This window comes from Myotis nattereri, assembly GCF_964212035.1.
Source record: "Myotis nattereri genome assembly, chromosome: 3".
Taxonomy (NCBI): Eukaryota; Metazoa; Chordata; class Mammalia; order Chiroptera; family Vespertilionidae; genus Myotis; species Myotis nattereri.
The window spans coordinates 1,257,092-1,275,435 of NC_138077.1; the positions used below are offsets into that span (position 1 = coordinate 1,257,092).

Consider the following 18,344-nt stretch of genomic DNA (forward strand, 5'->3'; position numbering starts at 1 on the left):
CCCCTGTGTCCACGTGGCTCTTCCCTCTGTGGGTCGCCTGTCTCCAGAGCTCCTCCTTCCTAGCAAGGACACCCGTGATAGGATTTAGGGCCCAACCTCATCCAGTAGGACCTCATCTGAACTTGAGGACATCTGCAAAGGCCCCATTTCCAATAAGGTCACACTCACAGGAACGGGGGCTCGACTTGAATGTGCCCTTTGGTGGGACACAGTCCGTCCCACATCACCTTCCTAGATGGTTAGGATGGCGTTGCTGGTGACTTGCTGGTACACAGGCCTTGAGGGGGAGGCCAAGGGGTTTTAGGTAATGAATTCAGGAGGAGCATCTCAGAGGGGAGGGGAGGAGGAGGAGGAGGAAGGAGAAAGGACCAGGAGGAGGAGGGAGGACGGGGAAGCAGCACTGCCCAGAGGGGGAAGCTGGGCTCCAGGGCGGTGTGAAGGGAAGGCCCTGCCACCCCAGGTGAGCCCTGGAGCTCAGATGCGCCTTCAGATGCGGAGGCAGCGGAGGGGACTGGCCGTTACCTCTACAAGCCCCTCGCTGGGTGGGGCTGCCCGGAAGGGGTGTGGCCTTGGACATGCTGAGGGCAGTTCCTGGGCCTGCGAGCTCTTCAGCTCCCTAAACGCAACCTGGGCCGTGGGTCTGGCGTCCACCACTGCCTGAGAGAGACAGGGCCAGGCCCGGGGCCTTCCCCGTGTCCAGCCCAGCCCCATAACGAAGGTGGGCAGCTCCCCGCCCCAGCCGCCCACCCAGGTCCCTCTCTACCCGCCGTGGGGAGCCCAGGGTCTGGGTCCGACCCCCGGAGCCCTGGAGGCCTTGTGGCCCCACGTGGCTCTAGTTGGGCTCCCGGCTCCCCGTTGTGCGGGGCACTTCCAGGGCGTCCTCTTGGGGATGTTGTGTGGATAGAGTTGGGCTAACTGGTCGACCTGACCGTGGGCCTGGCTCGGACGGTGGGGCTCTCCTGGAGAGACCCCTCCCTTTAAGGCGCAGGAGCCGCACTGGCCTTGGACTCGAAAGGCATGGGGTGTCGCTTCCAAAACTTGAATATCCCTGTGGCCGGACGGGTCTGAAGGGCCCTAGGACACTAAGTACTGGGTAAAAGAGACTAACGTTTAAGAACATGTACGTTAAACTAAGTAATTAAAAGGAAGTATTTAAACTTTTATTCTTAAAGTAGTTATAGCTGACCCCGGGAAAACGACGTATATTAGCTGACGTGTCTCTGCCTTTAACGAAACGCGCCCCAGGAGCCTGGCGGACGGGAGCCTGGTTATCGGAGAGAAATGGCTGCTCTCGTGCGCTCGGCGCCGGATGGAGCGGCTCCCGGTGACCTGTTCGGTGACAGGTTCGCTGACCCGGGAAGGAAGGTCTCGGGGGAAGAACTGCGTGCTCCCTCCGGAGGGCGGTACCGGCTTCCGTGGGTCGGCCTGGGCTGAAGCTGCAGCTGCCGCTCACGAGTGGGGTTTGCACCGGAACAAAATGCGGTCCTGGGGGCCCGGGTTCCGGAATGTGCTTCCCCAACAGGCCTGGCCCCTCGCGCCTCAGGCACATGTTCAACGGGAGCCGAGGCATCGCTGGTCTGAGTCAGCGGTTCCCAACCTTCTGATGCCACGACCCTTTCACACAGTTCCTCACGTGGTGACCCCCAACCATAACATTATCTCGTGGCTACTTCATCACTGTCATGTTGCTACTGTTCTGAACTGTCATGTAAATATCTGATGTGCAGGATGTATTTTCATTGTTACAAATTGAACATAATTAGAGCATAGTGATGAATCACAAAAACAATATGTAATTATAGATGTGTTTTCCGATGGTCTTAGGCGACCCCTGTGAAAGGGTCGTTTGACCCCCACAGGTTGAGAACCGCTGGTCTGATTGAACCTTGGCCTGGAATGGAGAACGCGTTCCCGGGAAAGCCAGGCCGCAGTCACTCCCCTAGAGCCCAGGTGGGGAGACAGCCCTTCTCTTATCTGCATCCCGTATCTCCATCCTGGGCTTCCCGGAGGCAGAGCTCCGATCAGATGCCGGCAGACCCTGGCCCTGACCAGCCTGGGCTCCTGCTCAGCTCCCCGGGCACTTCCTCGGTCCAGTGTCCGCCCCGAGGCCCCTCAGCCAGACGGAGCCCCAGGAGAAGCAGGACGTGCAGGCGGGAGGCCTGTTGTGATGAGTAGCTGAGCTCCTGCGGGGGAGGGAGTTTGACAAGGAGACCCTGGGGCTGCTGGGTGAGCTGCCGTTTCCGCCCAGATCCTCGCTCCCCTCCCAGAGGCTCCTCCCAGTGCAAAGGGAGTCCTGAGGCTGGGAGTGAGCCGACGGGGCCCCCACAGTCCCCCCGCTTCCTGCATGAGGAAAGTCTGCCACTGCCCGGCCGGCGGGCTCAGGGGTTGAGCGTCGACCTATGAACCAGGGGGTCAGGGTTCGATTCCCGGTCAGGGCACAGGCCCTGGTTGTGGGCTCCATCCCCAGTGGGGGGCGTGCAGGAGGCAGCCGGCCCGTGATTCTCTCTCATTGATCTTTCTATCTTTCCCTCTCCCTTCCTCTCTGAAATCAATGAAAAAAAAGGGAAGTCTGCTACCAAAAAGTTACTTTAGCACAATGTCCTATGATTTATATTTAAGTTCCATGTGCACACATACATCAGAGGGAGTGGGTCCGGGTAAGCCCACGTGTGGCCCTTTAAGAGGAACACCCGGGACTCCTGCAGCCTCCGTCTCACTCAGCCAGGAGGTACGGGGAGTTCCCTTCCGGGCACTGGAAGCCTGGGCCGGGGCCTGTGGGGCTGGGGCCCGGCTTCTCGGGGGTCCTCCACAGCCCAGATGTCCCTCCCCGTTTTACCCGCCTCACAGGGGTTAGGACCAGCCTGCTCCGCATCTCCCGCTCCCACCAGCGTCTGTGTGGCTTCTTCATATTCTTAGTAGAGAGAGAGGAAGGGAGAGCAAGAGGGAAACATCAGCGATGAGAGAGAACCATCGATCGGCTGCCTCCTGCACATCCCCACTGGGGATCGAGCCCGCAACCCAGGCCTGTGCCCTGACCGGGACTTGAACCCTGACCCCCTGGTTCCGGGGTCAGCGCTCAACAGCTGAGCCTCACCGCTGGGCTCAGGGGGGCGTCTTAACAATGTCCATCAGCTCCCAGCTGTTTTGCTCTTTCAGGATCGTGGTCTCCACTGATTGGTCAGGGCCAGGGCCGGGGTCATTCATCAGTGCAGCTGGTCCTGAGGCAGCCGCAGGGGGGCGGGGGGGTGTCACCTGTCTGGTTTTGCTGCTTTTCTGGGCCTGGAGCTGCAATGCAACTGAGGCCGATGTTATCTTTAGTCGGCCTCCACCTCCGGCTCTCTGCCTGCTGACTCGGGCCGGCCATCGCCCGGCTCTCTGCCTGCTGACCCGGGCCGGCCATCGCCCGGCTCTCTGCCTGCGGACCCGGGCCGGCCATCGCCCGGCTCTCTGCCTGCGGACCCGGGCCGGCCATCGCCCGGCTCTCTGCCTGCTGACCCGGGCCGGCCATCGCCCGACTCTCTGCCTGCTGACCCAGGCCGGCCATCGCCCGGCTCTCTGCCTGCTGACCCGGGCCGGCCATCGCCCGGCTCTTTAGATCCCAGGGTTGGCGGAGAAGTTTGGTGAATTACCATCGGCCACATTTCTGTGCGTCCAGTTCTTTCCGTGCCCCCCAATAAGTGACTTTATTCCTGTGCCTTCCCAGCCACATGGGCTGCCAGGCGTCCTGCGAGGTGAGAATAGAATATCGATTTTCCCTGTTGCGCCTGGGGCAGAACCGCTCTTGGATTGGAGCTAATTCTGGAGCGTGAAGCCTGACGTGTCAGGTTTTGGGGGGGCATGTCTAGGACCTCTTCGCTGTGGAAAGGAAGGTTGCCCGAGGCCCAGGCAGGGGAGGGACCGGGGAGGGACGGCGAAGCGGCCGGCGGCTCCCCCTCTCCTCACTCACGCCCTGTCCGTGGGAAGTCTCCCCGTTTGCGTGATGTCCTTTAAACTGCATTTCTCCCTCGAAGGCCGTGTCTCGTGCACATGAGGTCGGCTCTCCCCATGGTCACTGGGATTGGGGGGCCCTCCTTTCCCCAGAGGCTGGTGGGAGTGGGGTTCCTGCGAATCCCGAGGAAAAGGACTTCCGAGGCTCACACGGAGTCAGTGGCCCCTCAGGTTCTGCTCCTGCTTCCTTGCCTTGGCCTGTGCTCCGTCCACCGCCACGGGGCCCTGCGGGGCCCACCCACAACGGGGACCCTGAGGTCAGGGTGTTGGCAGGGCTGGTCCCCCCTGAGGCCCCTGTGCGGCCTCAGCAGCCCCTGTGGGTCCCACCCCCGCTGCTCGGTGATTCATCTCCCGACCAGCCCGGTGCCTCTTCCGGTTTGGTTCTCCTGGGTCCTCGCCACCCCAGTTCCCCACGCGCAGTCCGCCCTCCTCGTCTAGAATCAGTCTCGCATCTGCTGCCGCGCTGCCAGACCCGGGATCGCTCAGTCCCCTTGTCGCCTGCGGATCCCGGCTCTCACCCTGTGTCGGGCGCCCCGATCAGCCCCTAGGCTGTGTCCTGGTTTCTGTCCAAGCTGCCAAGGCGCGTCCGGGTGAGTCTGGAATCGCCCCCCGAGTTTCCAGCGACCTGCTTCCCTTCGTCCCACTTTGCTTCCAGCAGAGCTACGGCCAACGCCGGTGCCCGGAGTTTCCCTTCCTGGTCCGCACAGTCTGGCCAGCATCAGGCTGGCTCTGTGCGGCTCCCGCTGCCGGCCGCCAGCCCCTTGTGTGTGGGGTGCGCAGGACTGTGGAGGGAACACAGGCGAACGCCAGGAAGCAGGAGCAGATGTTCACGGCCTTGCAGTGCCCCCCCCCCCCCCCCCAGTGATCTCTGTTTCTGTTTGACTGACAGGCATCTTCCCTGTGTCACTGTCCATGCATCCATCTCCCCTTTGTTGGACACCTTCCCCCAGGAATCCGCAGGGAATGGGCCGTGGTGCCCTGGGGAGAGTGGAATTGCAGCTTCCTGGTGAAGCTGCCTAAAGAATATGCTGCTTTATAATGCCCGGCCTCCCCTTGGCTCCAGTCCTATTATTGTTTTTACTAGGGGCCCCGTGCATGAAATTTGTGCACTTGGGGGGTGCCCTCAGCCCGGCCCGGGCCCTCTCACAGCCTGGGAGCCCTCGGGGGATGTCCGACTGATGGCTTAGGCCCATTCCCCACAGTCAGATATCCTTAGCGCTGCCGTGGAGGTGGAAGAGGCTCCTGCCACCGCCGCTGTGCTCACCAGCTGTGAGCCCGGCGTCTGCCCCCTGGTGGTCAGTGTGTGTCATAGCAGCCGGTCCTTCTGCTGTTCGGTCGATTTGCATATTAGCCTTTTATTATATAGGATTGTATTTAAATATATTTTATTGACTGTTTAGAGAGAGAGGGAGAGAGATAGAAACATCATGATGAGAGAGACTCATTGACCGGCTGCCTTCTTCATGCACCACACAGGGGATCAAGCCCACAACCCAGGCGTGTGCCCTGACCAGGAATCGAGCCATGACCTCCTGGTTCATAGGTTGATGCTCAGCCACTGAGCCACGCCGGCCGGGCTGTTTCTATTATTAATAACTAGCTAATTACCACGGTATTATAACCAGTTTAATAAATAAAAGCATTACCTCCACCTGACCCTCGGAAAGGGTCATGCGTTTCCTCTTTCAAACACCGATCGATTATCGCCTTCAGGCAGGGCTGCTGTGGGCGTTTGAACCAGGTGGGAACACGGTGCCTCCTAAGCAGCCGGGGAGAAGGAGGCGTCCCCTCTGGGGAGACCGGCTGGTGCGAGGTGCCCCTGGGGCGGCTGCAGCCCCTGGCACATCAGGAGGAGCCGCTGCCTTGATTCCAGAGCACACAGGTGGGGGGCCGTGGGGTCCGGGTTCCCACCCTGAACAGCCCCTCCAGGTGTGTTTCTGTGTCAGGAGCCGGCAGGGCTGGCAGGCCCTCCCCGTGGAGTTCTAGCTGCCTCAGAGCCAGGGGCCTGGTCAGTCACAGGTCTGTCAGCTGGTGTTTGAGATTCTATGTCACCCTCTTCCTTACACTGTCCCACCCTGCAGAGGGGCTGGCTCCATCTTCCTCTCAGATCCTGGCTGCACTGAGCCACTTCCACACACTGGGACCCACGGCCCAGGCGTCTCAGTAGCAGCCGAGTGACGTAGAGATTTGGAAATTCTGCTTTTAAAGTGACCGGTGTGGAGCCCGGCCGGCGTGGCTCAGTGGTTGAACGTCAACCTAGGAACCAGGAGGTCAGGGTTCGATTCCCAGTCAGGGCACAGGCCCGATTTGTGGGCTCGATCCCCAGTGGGGGGCGTGCAGGAGGCAGCCGGTCCATGATTCTCTCTCATCATCGATGTTTCTATCTCTCTCCCTCTCCCTTCCTCTCTGACATCAATAAAAATATTTAAAAAATAAATACAGTGGGGCCTTGACTTACGAGTGTCCCGATGAACGAGTTTTTCCGAGATACGAGCTGTCTCTCTGCCGATTTTTTACTTTGAGTTGACAGAGTAATTTGAGTTAACGGGCTCCTTAATGAGCTCCGTCACGGAACGAATTAAACTCGTAAGTCAAGGCCCCACTGTAAAGTGGCCAGTGTGGGAAGTCAGATCACTTGTCTTGCTCTGGTTCTTGCTGAGTTACCCGCCGGGCAGCCAGGGGCGAAGCAGCTCGGCTGTGGGTTCGAGTCCTGGGCGGCTGCGCTGGGCCCACTGGTGCCGGGGGGCATGTTCCTAAGCGCCAAGGGCTTCCCTTGCGGAAGGGAGCCGGGAGGACCTTCCTCTGGCCAGGGCAGGGGGCTGACGCGGGGCGAGGCCTGCAGAGTCCTGCCTGCTCAGTGCGTCCTCAGGGGCTGGCTCCATCCGAGAGTTCTGTGGCTGTGACCGGCCGCACGTGGGCCTTTTATTTGCTTTCACACTATGCGGTCGATGAGTCGTGGCCGCGGTCCAAATGGCTCATTCCTTTTATGTTTATGGGCAGCTCCAGTAGATAATTTAGCTCGCTCAATGGACCCCCAGCCAGCGTGGGTGTTTACCCAGCTCGCGTGGCCTGCGCTGACTGCCTGACTGATAGGTCTGCACCCGGAGACCCCTGTCGATTCCAGCGTGAGCGTTGAATGCTGTGTGTGCTCTCAAGCTCTTCCTTTTTAAATACATTTTTATTGATGTCAGAGAGGAAGGGAGAGGGAGGGAGAGACATCAATGATGAGGGAGAATCACGGACCGGCTGCCTCCTGCACGCCCCACACTGGGGATGGAGCCCACAACCTGGCCTGTGCCCTGACCTCCTGGTTCATAGGTCAACACTCAACCACTGAGCATGCTGGCCGGGCTCTAGCAATCTTGTCTTTTTTTTTTTTTTTTAAATATATTTTATTGATTTTTTACAGAGGGTAAGGGAGAGGGATAGAGAATCAGAAACATCAATGAGAGAGGAACATTGACCAGCTGCTTCCTGCACACCCCCCACTGGGGATGTGCCTGCAACCAAGGTACATGCCCTTGACCGGAATCGAACCCGGGACCCTTCAGTCTGCAGGCCGACGCTCTATCCACTGAGCCACACCGGACAGGGCAGTCTTGTCTTTATATAAAGATAAAAATGTCTTTTTAAGAAAACCCTCACCTGAGGATGGGTATATATATGTGTTTAATGTGTAGAAAAGTTAATAACGTCAACAGCATGGTGACATTTACCCGCAGGAAACAGGAGCCGGAGGGGAAAGAACCGCAGGGCCCAGGACCCTGAGCCGCTCCTGGTCGCCTCGTGACGTCAGGGTGTTGGCGAGTCTCCGCCCCAGTGGATTCGTGGTTCTCTCCGCTGTCACTGAGATTGTGAGGGGCTTTCCGGGGGTGATGGCCTGAGCTCTGCACCCCCTCCCTCCCCTGGGGAGGCCCTGACCCCTGGCGCCTCAGAATGTGCTGTATTGGAGATGGGCCTTTAGAGGTGAGCAAGTTGAACGAGGTCCCTAGGGAGCCCTGATCCACGCTGCTGGTGTCCTTAGAAGGAGAGGACATTAGGACACAGCCGGGCACAGGGGGAGGGGCAGGGGGAGAGATGGGGACAGGGCCGTGAGAAAGGCCTTCCTGTTAGCTCGGTGCCCAGCCTGTGGCCGCGCTCGCAGTCACACCTGGGAGAGGGTAATGAAAGTGATGGACAAACGGCTTGGTGTTTTTTTTTTAAACGAATCATGTGCTTGGTGCACGGTTTCACCGGGGGATTGCCAGGCAGCCCGCCCCGGGCACACGTGGGTGCAGACGTGCACACGCCTCCCGCCGTCCGTGTCCTCCGCCCGGGAATCCCCGCCCCTCCCGCCCGCTCTGTCTGCGCTGGCGGGGCCGCGGGGTCCCACGGGGTCCCACGGGGTCCCACCGGGTCCGGGTTCCCAGCAGCAGGAGGGAGGCCGGAGGATTTATGGGGTCATTGCGGGGTCACTGACTGCTTTCGCACAGAAGACGCCAGGGATGCCCGTGTGTATATATATTTAACAAATATTTGTATTGATTTCAGAGGAGGAGGAGAGGGAGAGAGATAGAAACATCCGTGATGAGAGGGAATCATGGATTGGCTGCCTCCTGCAGGCCGGCTGGGCGGAAATGCCCAGGTACGAACCCGGAAGGTGGGGAGAGCCCTCTGATGAGCAGGTCCGGGCCAGCCTGTTTGGGTGGGGGAGGGAAGGGGAGGGAAGGGGCCCTGCGTGCAGGTGTATCGGGGCCCGTGTGGAGGGTCCCAGCACCCGGGCCGGGGGTGGTGGGGGGGGGGGCTGGTGAGGATTCCGTGCTCGTGCACAGCTGTTAACTTCCACTCCTGTCCTGGCACCGCGACCTCCGACCCTCCCCGGGCCTGGCCCTCCCGCTGGCAGGGGTGCTGGTGAGCGTATTACAGCTAAGCGGTGGTTTGGTGAGAACTCCCACCCCTGCACAAAGCGCTCTGCGCCCTGAGCCCCCCTCTGCGCTCTCCTCCCTGGCAGGGCCCGGGTCTGGGTTCCCACCAGCAGGACGGTCCCAGGGAGTCAGGGCTCGGGTCCCAGCGACAGGCCTCAGCCCCCTGGGCGGGCGCAGGAGGGTCCCGGGGGCCTGCGGGCGGTGAGACGGGAGTTGCGCTCTGCATTGACTCATGTTGCCAGGAGCTGCCCTCATGAGCTCTGCTGTGTAAACGGGGGAGACTTCCCCTCTCGTTCCCAAAAGACAGGCCCCGCCCCCAGCCCGGGAGAAGGGGGGGCAGGGGCAGGGGCAGAGCAGCGCAGCGCAGCAGTTAGGGGCCCGGGAAAGACAGGCCTGGAGCCCTCTCGCTTCCTCCCTGCGACCCGCGAAGCCGCGGAGACGCTCTCTGCTCCTGCTGAACGCCCTCCGCGCTCTGTGGCCTCGCATCTGTGGTCAGACATCTGTGGCCTCACATCTGTGGTCAGACATCTGTGGCCTCACATCTGTGGTCACGCATGCCGGGCCTTGGAGGAAGGCGTGAAACCAATTTCCTTCCAGCCGCCCACGGGGCCTGGCATTGCCTCTGTGGCTTTTGGGGCGCCCGCCCTGGCGAACCCCCGCTCAGTTCATTGCAGCCAGGTGCTATTGTCGAGATGTGACTGACCGGGCAGGCCGCCCGTCACTGCTGATCGCGCCGGAAGGTCTGTGTTGGGCTGCACCCCCAGGCCTGCTGCTGACCCAGGAAATGTGGGGGGAGTCCCGGAAGACGGGTCCCTTTGTGAAACTTCGGGAGGCCTTGCAGCTCGGATCCCGTGAGGAGCTGGCATCTGCGTTTCTACTTTCACGGCACCAGTCGTGCTCGGGGCGGCGTTCAGGGTCAGACAGGCGGCGCCCCTTCCTGTCGGCTCCCCAGGACGGGCCGTCCCGTCTGGGCCCTGTGCTGCCCCGGCGGGTGTGCGACTCCATGTCCCTCCTCGGGGCGCCGACCGAGGCTGTTAATCTTCTCAGCGGGAGACGTGGTCACGGGTCCGAGCCTGGGCTCTCGGGTGCCTGTGGGATCCCAGGTGCCTCCCCCTGGTCAGCCGTGGCTTCCCCTAACCTCCCTCCGGGCCCCTCGTGGATGAGGCCGTGACGGGGTGTGTGGCATCGGCAGCTTCGCCTTCAGGGCCAGCCGCGCAGGGCGTGTGCGTTTCGGGGTGACTGCAGACGCCCCGGAGGAGCTGGCAGGGAAGTGGGGGCGCCCTTCATAGGAGACCTGCCCACCAGGCCCTCAGGCTCAGGGTGTCCTCGGAGGGACTCATGGAGCCCAGAGGCGTGAGGGTGGGGCACAGCCCTGGCTGTGTTGTCCAGCCCGGGGGCTGTGGGTCCTGGCGTATGGCCGCCCCGTCCTCTCCCTCCCCCTCCCCCTCGGGGTCCGTGTGCCATTCCGCCCCCTCCCTCCTCCCTCCGCCTCGGGGTCCGTGTGCCATCCCGCCCCCTCCCTCCCCCCTCCGCCTCGGGGTCCGTGTGCCATCCCACCCTCCCGCTCCCTCCCCCTCCCCATCCCTCCCCCCTCCCCCTCCCCTCCCCCTCCCCCTCGGGGTCCGTGTGCCATCGGCCGCCTCGGGTTGACGGACACTCAGGTGACACCCAGGCCACCTGTGACGGGTTGGTCTCGTCTCAGAACCTTCCCCAGGAAGGTCGCAGTCACACCCCCAGGGGCCGGGACTCGTGTCCTGCGTGGCCGATGTGTAACCTGCCACGGCAGCTAACGAGCTGAGTCACCCTCGTCATCGTGGGCTGTTGAGGCCGGCGATCCGTGACCGCAGCTGCAGCCGGGGGTGTATTCATGGTGGAACTCGCAAGGATTTCAGTGAGGGGGGGAGGGCAGCTTTCAAAGCTGCGGGGCGACCCCAGCAAAGACAGAATCCCTCCTCCTCCCACCCCAGATGGTGGATGCGTATGGGTGTGTGAGTGTCAGTGGGGGGGTGTGAGTGTGAGTGGGTGTGAGAGGGCTGTGAGTGTGTGACTGTGAGTGGGTGTATGTGACTGTGTGTGTGTGAGTGTGTGTATGGCTGAGTTGTGAATGGATGAGTGTGTGCGTGTGAGTTTGGGCTGTGAGTGATTGCATGTGAGTGTGAATGTGTGTGTGTGAGAGTGTGTGTATGACTGAGTTGTGAATGGATGAGTGTGTGAGTGTGTGTATGTGAGTTTGGGCTGTGAGTGATTGCATGTGAGTGTGAATGTGTGTGAGTGAGTTTGGGCTGTGAGTGATTGCATGTGAGTGTGAATGTGTGTGAGTGTGTGTATGTGAGTTTGGGCTGTGAGTGATTGCATGTGAGTGTGAATGTGTGTGAGTGTGTGTATGTGAGTTTGGGCTGTGAGTGATTGCATGTGAGTGTGAATGTGTGTGAGTGTGTGTATGTGAGTTTGGGCTGTGAGTGATTGCATGTGAGTGTGAATGTGTGTGAGTGTGTGTATGTGAGTTTGGGCTGTGAGTGATTGCATGTGAGTGTGAATGTGTGTGAGTGTGTGTATGTGAGTTTGGGCTGTGAGTGATTGCATGTGAGTGTGAATGTGTGTGAATGTGTGTATGTGAGTTTGGGCTGTGAGTGATTGCATGTGAGTGTGAATGTGTGTGAGTGTGTGTATGTGAGTTTGGGCTGTGAGTGTGAGTGCGTGTGAGTGTGTGAGTGTGTGTGTCTGGTTAAGAACAAGTACAGTTTTTAAAGCTGTTAGTCTCGCATCTACTGAATGAGTTGGGGCCAAACCGCGGCCACGTGTGCCTGCCTCCGTGGGGCCAGCAGCCCCCAGCTTGTCTGGTCCCAGGCCAGTCTTGTCTGTGTCATGAAAATAGCATTTGAGCCCATTACTGCAAACACGTATGTATGCATGTGTGTATCTTCCATTTACTGACCACTGACCTAGGCACGTCACACTCCTGTGTTAATACAGCGAGCGCTTCGTGGGCAGTCACAGCGCGGACTCACAGGAGGAAGGACCGTCAGCAGGGATGGGAAGGCCCCGCTTTCCCCCCGCCAGGTGGCCCGGCGGCCTCGTGTGGGTGCCGTGGGGCTGCTGCGTCCCACGTAGACGCAGTGTGTCAGGGCGCTGGGAGGCGGGGTCCTAGGTGAGGCAGACTGGGTGATGGGCAGAGAGGGACAGGGGAGAGGCAGTTAGGAAGGAATTTGGCCAGGGCAGGGAGCGGGAGGGGCCGAGGTGGCACAGGGCAGGGAGCGGGCGTGGCCGAGGTGGCACAGGGCAGGGAGAGGGCGGGGCCGAGGTGGCACAGGGCAGGGAGAGGGCGGGGCTGGTGGCACAGGGCAGGGAGAGGGCGGGGCCGGTGGCACAGGGCAGGGAGAGGGCGGGGCCGAGGTGGCACAGGGCAGGGAGCGGGTGAGGCCGGTGGCACAGGGCAGGGAGCGGGTGGGGCCGGTGGCACAGGGCAGGGAGAGGGCGGGGCCGAGGTGGCACAGGGCAGGGAGAGGGCGGGGCTGGTGGCACAGGGCAGGGAGAGGGCGGGGCCGGTGGCACAGGGCAGGGAGAGGGCGGGGCCGAGGTGGCACAGGGCAGGGAGCGGGCGGGGCCGGTGGCACAGGGCAGGGAGAGGGCGGGGCCGGTGGCACAGGGCAGGGAGAGGGCGGGGCCGGTGGCACAGGGCAGGGAGAGGGCGGGGCCGAGGTGGCACAGGGCAGGGAGCGGGCGGGGCCGGTGGCACAGGGCAGGGAGAGGGCGGGGCCGGTGGCACATGGCAGGGAGAGGGCGGGGCCGAGGTGGCACATGGCAGGGAGAGGGCGGGGCCGGTGGCACAGGGCAGGGAGAGGGCGGGGCCGGTGGCACAGGGCAGGGAGAGGGCGGGGCTGGTGGCACAGGGCAGGGAGAGGGCGGGGCCGGTGGCACATGGCAGGGAGAGGGCGGGGCCGGTGGCACATGGCAGGGAGAGGGCGGGGCCGAGGTGGCACATGGCAGGGAGAGGGCGGGGCCGGTGGCACAGGGCAGGGAGAGGGCGGGGCCGGTGGCACAGGGCAGGGAGAGGGCGGGGCCGGTGGCACAGGGCAGGGAGAGGGCGGGGCCGGTGGCACATGGCAGGGAGAGGGCGGGGCCGGTGGCACAGGGCAGGGAGAGGGCGGGGCTGGTGGCACAGGGCAGGGAGCGGGCGGGGCCGGTGGCACAGGGCAGGGAGCAGGCGGGGCGGTGACCGTGGTGCCCTGTCAGTGGACGCTGTGTCCGCCAGCCCCTGCCTGCGGCCTGGGACTGAGATGGGCGGCATTGGCTGCTCCAGGAGTGGGGGCTGGGGGACCCGCCTGGAGGGAGGTCGCAGCTGAGGGGCGGGGAGTGGCCCTTCGCTGGGAGAACCGGTATTTCACCCTGTGATGATCCATGGTCATCGCTCACCCTCCTGGAGCCGCCCAGACCACCGGTCAGGTTTGCTTAAGTGAAGTCCATTCTCTCCCTTAAGAACTGAGCCCCGGCCGATGTGTCCCGCTGGATAGAGCGTCGGCCCTCGGACTGAAGGGTCCCGGGTTCGATTCCGGTCAAGGGCGCGTACCTCGGGTTCAGGTCCCCGGCCCTGGCCCTGGTCAGAGTATGTGCCTCCCCCCCACCCCCCGCCACGCTCTCTTAGAGGATGCTTCTCTCCTGGTGCAGCAGGCAGCTCTGTGGCCCTGGGTGCCCGTGAACGGTCAGGGGTGACCTTTGCCCGCGGGGCCTGACGGCAGCCGTGCTCTCGTGTCCCCCCAGGTGGCCATCAAAGTCATCGACAAGAGGAGAGCCAGGAAGGACACCTACGTCACCAAGAACCTGCGGCGGGAGGGGCAGATCCAGCAGATGATCCGCCACCCCAACATCACCCAGCTGCTCGATATCCTGGAGACGGAGAACAGCTACTACCTGGTCATGGAGCTGTGCCCCGGAGGCAACCTGATGCACCGCATCTACGAGAAGAAGCGGCTGGAGGAGGCGGAGGCGCGCCGGTACATCCGGCAGCTCATCTCGGCCGTGGAGCACCTGCACCGGGCCGGCGTGGTGCACAGGTGAGCGGGCGGCGAGGCCGGGTCCTCGCAGCGAGTGTAACATCCGTCTGCGTCCGTGTTCCAGGGACTCGTCCTGCGAGTTGGGTTAACGCCAGCGCGAGGCTGCGCGGGGCGTCTGGAGGCAGAGGGCCGGCGTTTGCATCCCGGCTCTGCCCGTTCGTGGTTGTGGGGCCCTGGGTTACGTGACGTGACCACTCTGACCCTCCGTCTCTTCTTCTGTGAAACGGGAATAACGATGGTGCTCACCACGTGGTGGGCGTGAGGGATGCTGTACCGACGGCGATGAGTGAATATGTGGGGAAAGCTCGGAACGGTGGTTGGTACTTAGTGAGCGACATGTAAGTGTTGGTTGCTGGTCTTATTATTTGCAAAATACTGAGACCCACGGCTCGCAGCCTGAGGAGGCCTCGGGGTTAAGATGGCAGGAGGCTGCGCTCCAGCGTGCAGGCTGGTGCCGCCGTGGCATTTGCTGTATGTGTGGTAGTGGCTCAGCCGCTGTTTCCTTCAGCGACATCACATCACCGTTGGAATTGGGAACTTGCTCTGGAAAGCGCGCGGTGCTCCCTGCACCAGCCAACCTGGCAAGTCAGGATGAAAACCAGACGTTGGGAAGCAGGCTGTTTCCTCTGAGGGCAGTTCCACAGCAAAGGCAGGGAGCTGTCCCAGACGTGGCCGCCGGCCGTGCCTGCTCTGGTGCCGCTGCAAGGACGTTAAGGAGAAGTGCCCGGCCCTGGCTTCTCACTCAGTCCCCCGTCCGCGAGGCGCACCCGTGTTGTAGGGCGTCAGGGCTCCGTTCCTTCTCATGGCTGCGTAGTATTCCATCGTATGGGCGTGCCGCAGTCTGTCCGTCACCAATTCATGGACCCGTGGGTTGTTTCCACCTTCGGCTGCTGTGAATATGCTGCTACAAACATTCGTATATTAGTGGTTGTGTGAACATTCATGTACTTGTGTGAGCATTCGTGTCCTTGTGTGAATATTCGTGTACTAGTGGTCGTGTGAACATTCGTGTACTGGTTTTTGTGTGAACATTTGTGTACAGGTTTTTGTGTGAACATTCGTGTACTGGTTGTGTGAACATTTGTGTACTGGTTTTTGTGTGAACATTTGTGTACTTGTGTGAACATTCGTGTACTTGTGTGAACATTCGTGTACTTGTGTGAACATTCGTGTACTAGTGGTTGTGTGTAAATTCCTATACTGGGGGTTGTGTGAACATTCGTGTACTGGTTTTTGTGTGGACATTCGTGTACTAGTGGTTGTGTGAACATTTGTGTACTAGTGTGGACATTTGTGTACTGGTTTTTGTGTGAACATTCGTGTACTTGTGTGAACATTCGTGTACTAGTGGTTGTGTGTACATTCCTATACTGGGGGTTGTGTGAACATTCGTGTACTGGTTTTTGTGTGGACATTCGTGTACTAGTGTGGACATTTGTGTACTGGTTTTTGTGTGAACATTTGTGTACTAGTTGTGTGAACATTCGTGTACTAGTGTGAACATTTGTGTACTAGTGTGAACATTCGTGTACTAGTGTGAACATTTGTGTACTAGTGGTTGTGTGTACATTCGTGTATTAGTGTGGACATTCGTATACTGGTTTTTGTGTGGACATTCGTGTACTAGTGTGAACATTCGTGTACTAGTGTGAACATTCGTGTACTAGTGGTTGTGTGAACATTCATGTACTGGTTTTCGTGTGAACACATGTGTCCTCTGCTCTGGGCAGTGCTGGGTCACTCAGCAGCTCTGTGTTGAACTTCTGAGGAAACAGCTTTAAGCCTCGGCTTCTCCTGGTGCCTGTGATCTGTGTGGAGGCCAAGCACAGTCTGACTCGCGCAGAAAGTGGCTCTGGGTCTTTAGGTAACCAGACTTGTCGGCTTTTGTGGTGACAGCACCATCTCCTTCCCAGTGGGATGGGCCCCTCGCTGCTCCCCGGCCCGGAGTCCTGGGGGCCCCCCCGTGCCCTCCAGGCGGTCACTTCCTCACCGAGGGACAGAACGTCTCCTCGGACCTATTTTTAGTCCCGCGTGCTGTCACGCAGTCTGCTTGTGAGGGCTCTGCGTGGAGATCAGCAGGGAAGGGGCCATTGAGAAATTTCGAGTGAGTGGTGCTATTTCTGGCTCTTTGCAGTGACACCCATGTGGCCTGCCATGTGCAAGCTCTGCGGTCAGGAACGCGATGGTCGCAGATGTGCCAGCGTCTTTGCTTATTAGGACGACCAAGGTGGGAGCCTGGGTGGGTCAGTTTGGATCTCCGACTCCAGGGGTCACAGTGAGGTCAGCGCCGGGCGTGGGGCTGGGGGTGTGGTCACAGGGCTTGTGCTGTCAAACCCCATGCTCCCAGCTTCGGGGTTTCAGGGACAACAAGGCGATGTGGTAACAGCCATTCCGTGGTCCCTCCCAAAGGACATGCCACGTGTCAGAGGAGTGGATTTATTAATGTTTTTATATATATATATATATATATATATATATATATATATATATATATATATATATATATTATTAACTAGAGACCCGGTGCATGACATTTGTGCACTGGGGGGGGGGTCCCTCAGCCTGGCCTGTGTCCTCTCGCAGTCCGGGACCCCTTGGGGGATGTCTGCCTGCCGGCTTCAGCCCGCTCCCCTCGTACACCCCCCGAGGGGTCCTTAGCACGGCCCCGGAGGCAGGCTCCCCCCACTACCCCTGCGCTCGCCAGCCGTGAGCCTGGCTTCTGGCTGAGCGGCGCTCCCCCTGTGGGAGTGCACTGACCACTAGGGGGCAGCTCCTGCATTTAGCGTCTGCCCCCTGGTGGTCAGTGCGCATCATAGCGACTGGTCGTTCTGCTGTTCGGTTGGTTTGCATATTAGTCTTTTATTAGATAGGATTTCAGAGAGGAAGGGAGAGGGAGATAGAAGCATCCATGATGGGAGAATCATTGATTGGCTGCCTTCTGCACGCTCCCTACTGGGGATCAAGCCTGCAACCCAGGCATGTGCCCTGACCGGGAATTGAACTCTGACCTCCTGGTTCAGAGGTCGACACTCAACCACTGAGCACAGGTGGAGTGAATTTCATAAATGACCTCGAGGTTAAGGTTTTTCGTTGGATCAGGGTGCGCTGGCGTCGCTCCTGGGAAGATTTCTGAGCAAACTGATCAGATCACCCGAAAGAAAGGGTTTGGGAAGGATTTGGTGGCGACGTTATATGACTCAAAGGGCTTTGGGCCCTGGCTGGTGGGCTCAGTGGTTAGAGCATCAGCCCGTGGCCCAAAGGGTCTCAGGTTCGATTCCCAGTCAAGGGCACGCACCTCGGTTGCAGATTCCATCCCTGGCCCCTGGTTGGGGTGTGTCCAGGAGGCAGCCAGTCGATGTGTCTCTCTCATGGATGTTTCCTTCTCCGTCTCGCTCCCTCCCTTCCACTCTCTCTGTAAAGATCAATGGGAAAAAATATCCCCGGATGAGGGTTAAAGGGCTTAAAAAATCTTTATTGTTGAGAATATTACAGATGTTCCCCCCCCCCCCCCCCCCCGGCATTGACCCCTTCTAACCTGCCTCCCCCCTACCAGGCCCTCACCGCCCATTGTCTGAGTCCATGGGTCATGCATATGTGCAGTCAGGTTCATTGGTTGATCTCCCCCCTCCCCCCACGCTCCCCCACCCCCGTCGCCCCCTGAGGCTCCTAGTCTGTTAGGGTGGAAGGGCTGGGCGTGCGGAGAGGGTGTTTTAAAGGCCTAGCTCCCATCGGGTGATGCTGTGTTGCTATGTCGTCATCAGCATCACCCCCAGGAGCCCCTTCCTGTGAGGAAACCCGCATGATCCCCCCAGGACTGTTTCAATAGCGTTTAAAGGCCAAGCTTTCAAAGTCATGAAAACTCTACTTAAAAAGGGGACAGACCCTGGCGGGCACCCCTCCCCCAGACCCGCTGGACGTGTGTGACTCTGGCTGCCACGGGCCGTGCGGCTTGACTTCTCCGTGTCGGGGCTGCCTGTGAGCCTCCGGGTTTTAGGTCTAACGAGGCCCCCCCCCTTTCCTCAGCCGTGCCTGCCCAGCGGGGGGCCAGCAGCTGACGGTTTGCTTCTTGTGCACAGAGCTCGACTCGGAACATCCGTCATCTGTCGATGCGCTAATTTGAGAATCATTCAGCTGTTCATTCGCGCTGACCAAGTCCAATCGGGCTGCACAGATGACACAGAACAGGGTCACACGCACGTGTCCCGGGCGGGAGGAGACGGCCCTGGGCTGGGAGGAGGCCCGGATGTGTCAGTGCGACCTCATTCCTTCACCCGCACGGAAAGGGCAGGGCCGTGCCCGGGAGGAATGGTTGGGGGGTGGGGGGCAGCCCTTGTTCTGGGGCCTGAGGAGAAGCAGGCACAGCCTGTACCCTCTCGTCTTAATGGGTTCTTTAACTTGTAGG

General features: G+C 60.4%; 1 protein-coding gene across 1 annotated transcript in view; it reads left to right on the forward strand.

Annotated features, from left to right (window-relative positions):
- HUNK (hormonally up-regulated Neu-associated kinase) overlaps nt 1-18,344 on the forward strand; it is a gene marked incomplete at its 5' end in the record, with an annotated part of 47,909 nt that overhangs the window by 5,637 nt on the left and 23,928 nt on the right. Inside the window, one exon of the mRNA XM_081088402.1 lies at nt 13,650-13,942. Coding sequence (XP_080944528.1) covers nt 13,650-13,942 — 293 coding nt within the window. The remainder of the gene's footprint in view (nt 1-13,649; nt 13,943-18,344) is intronic.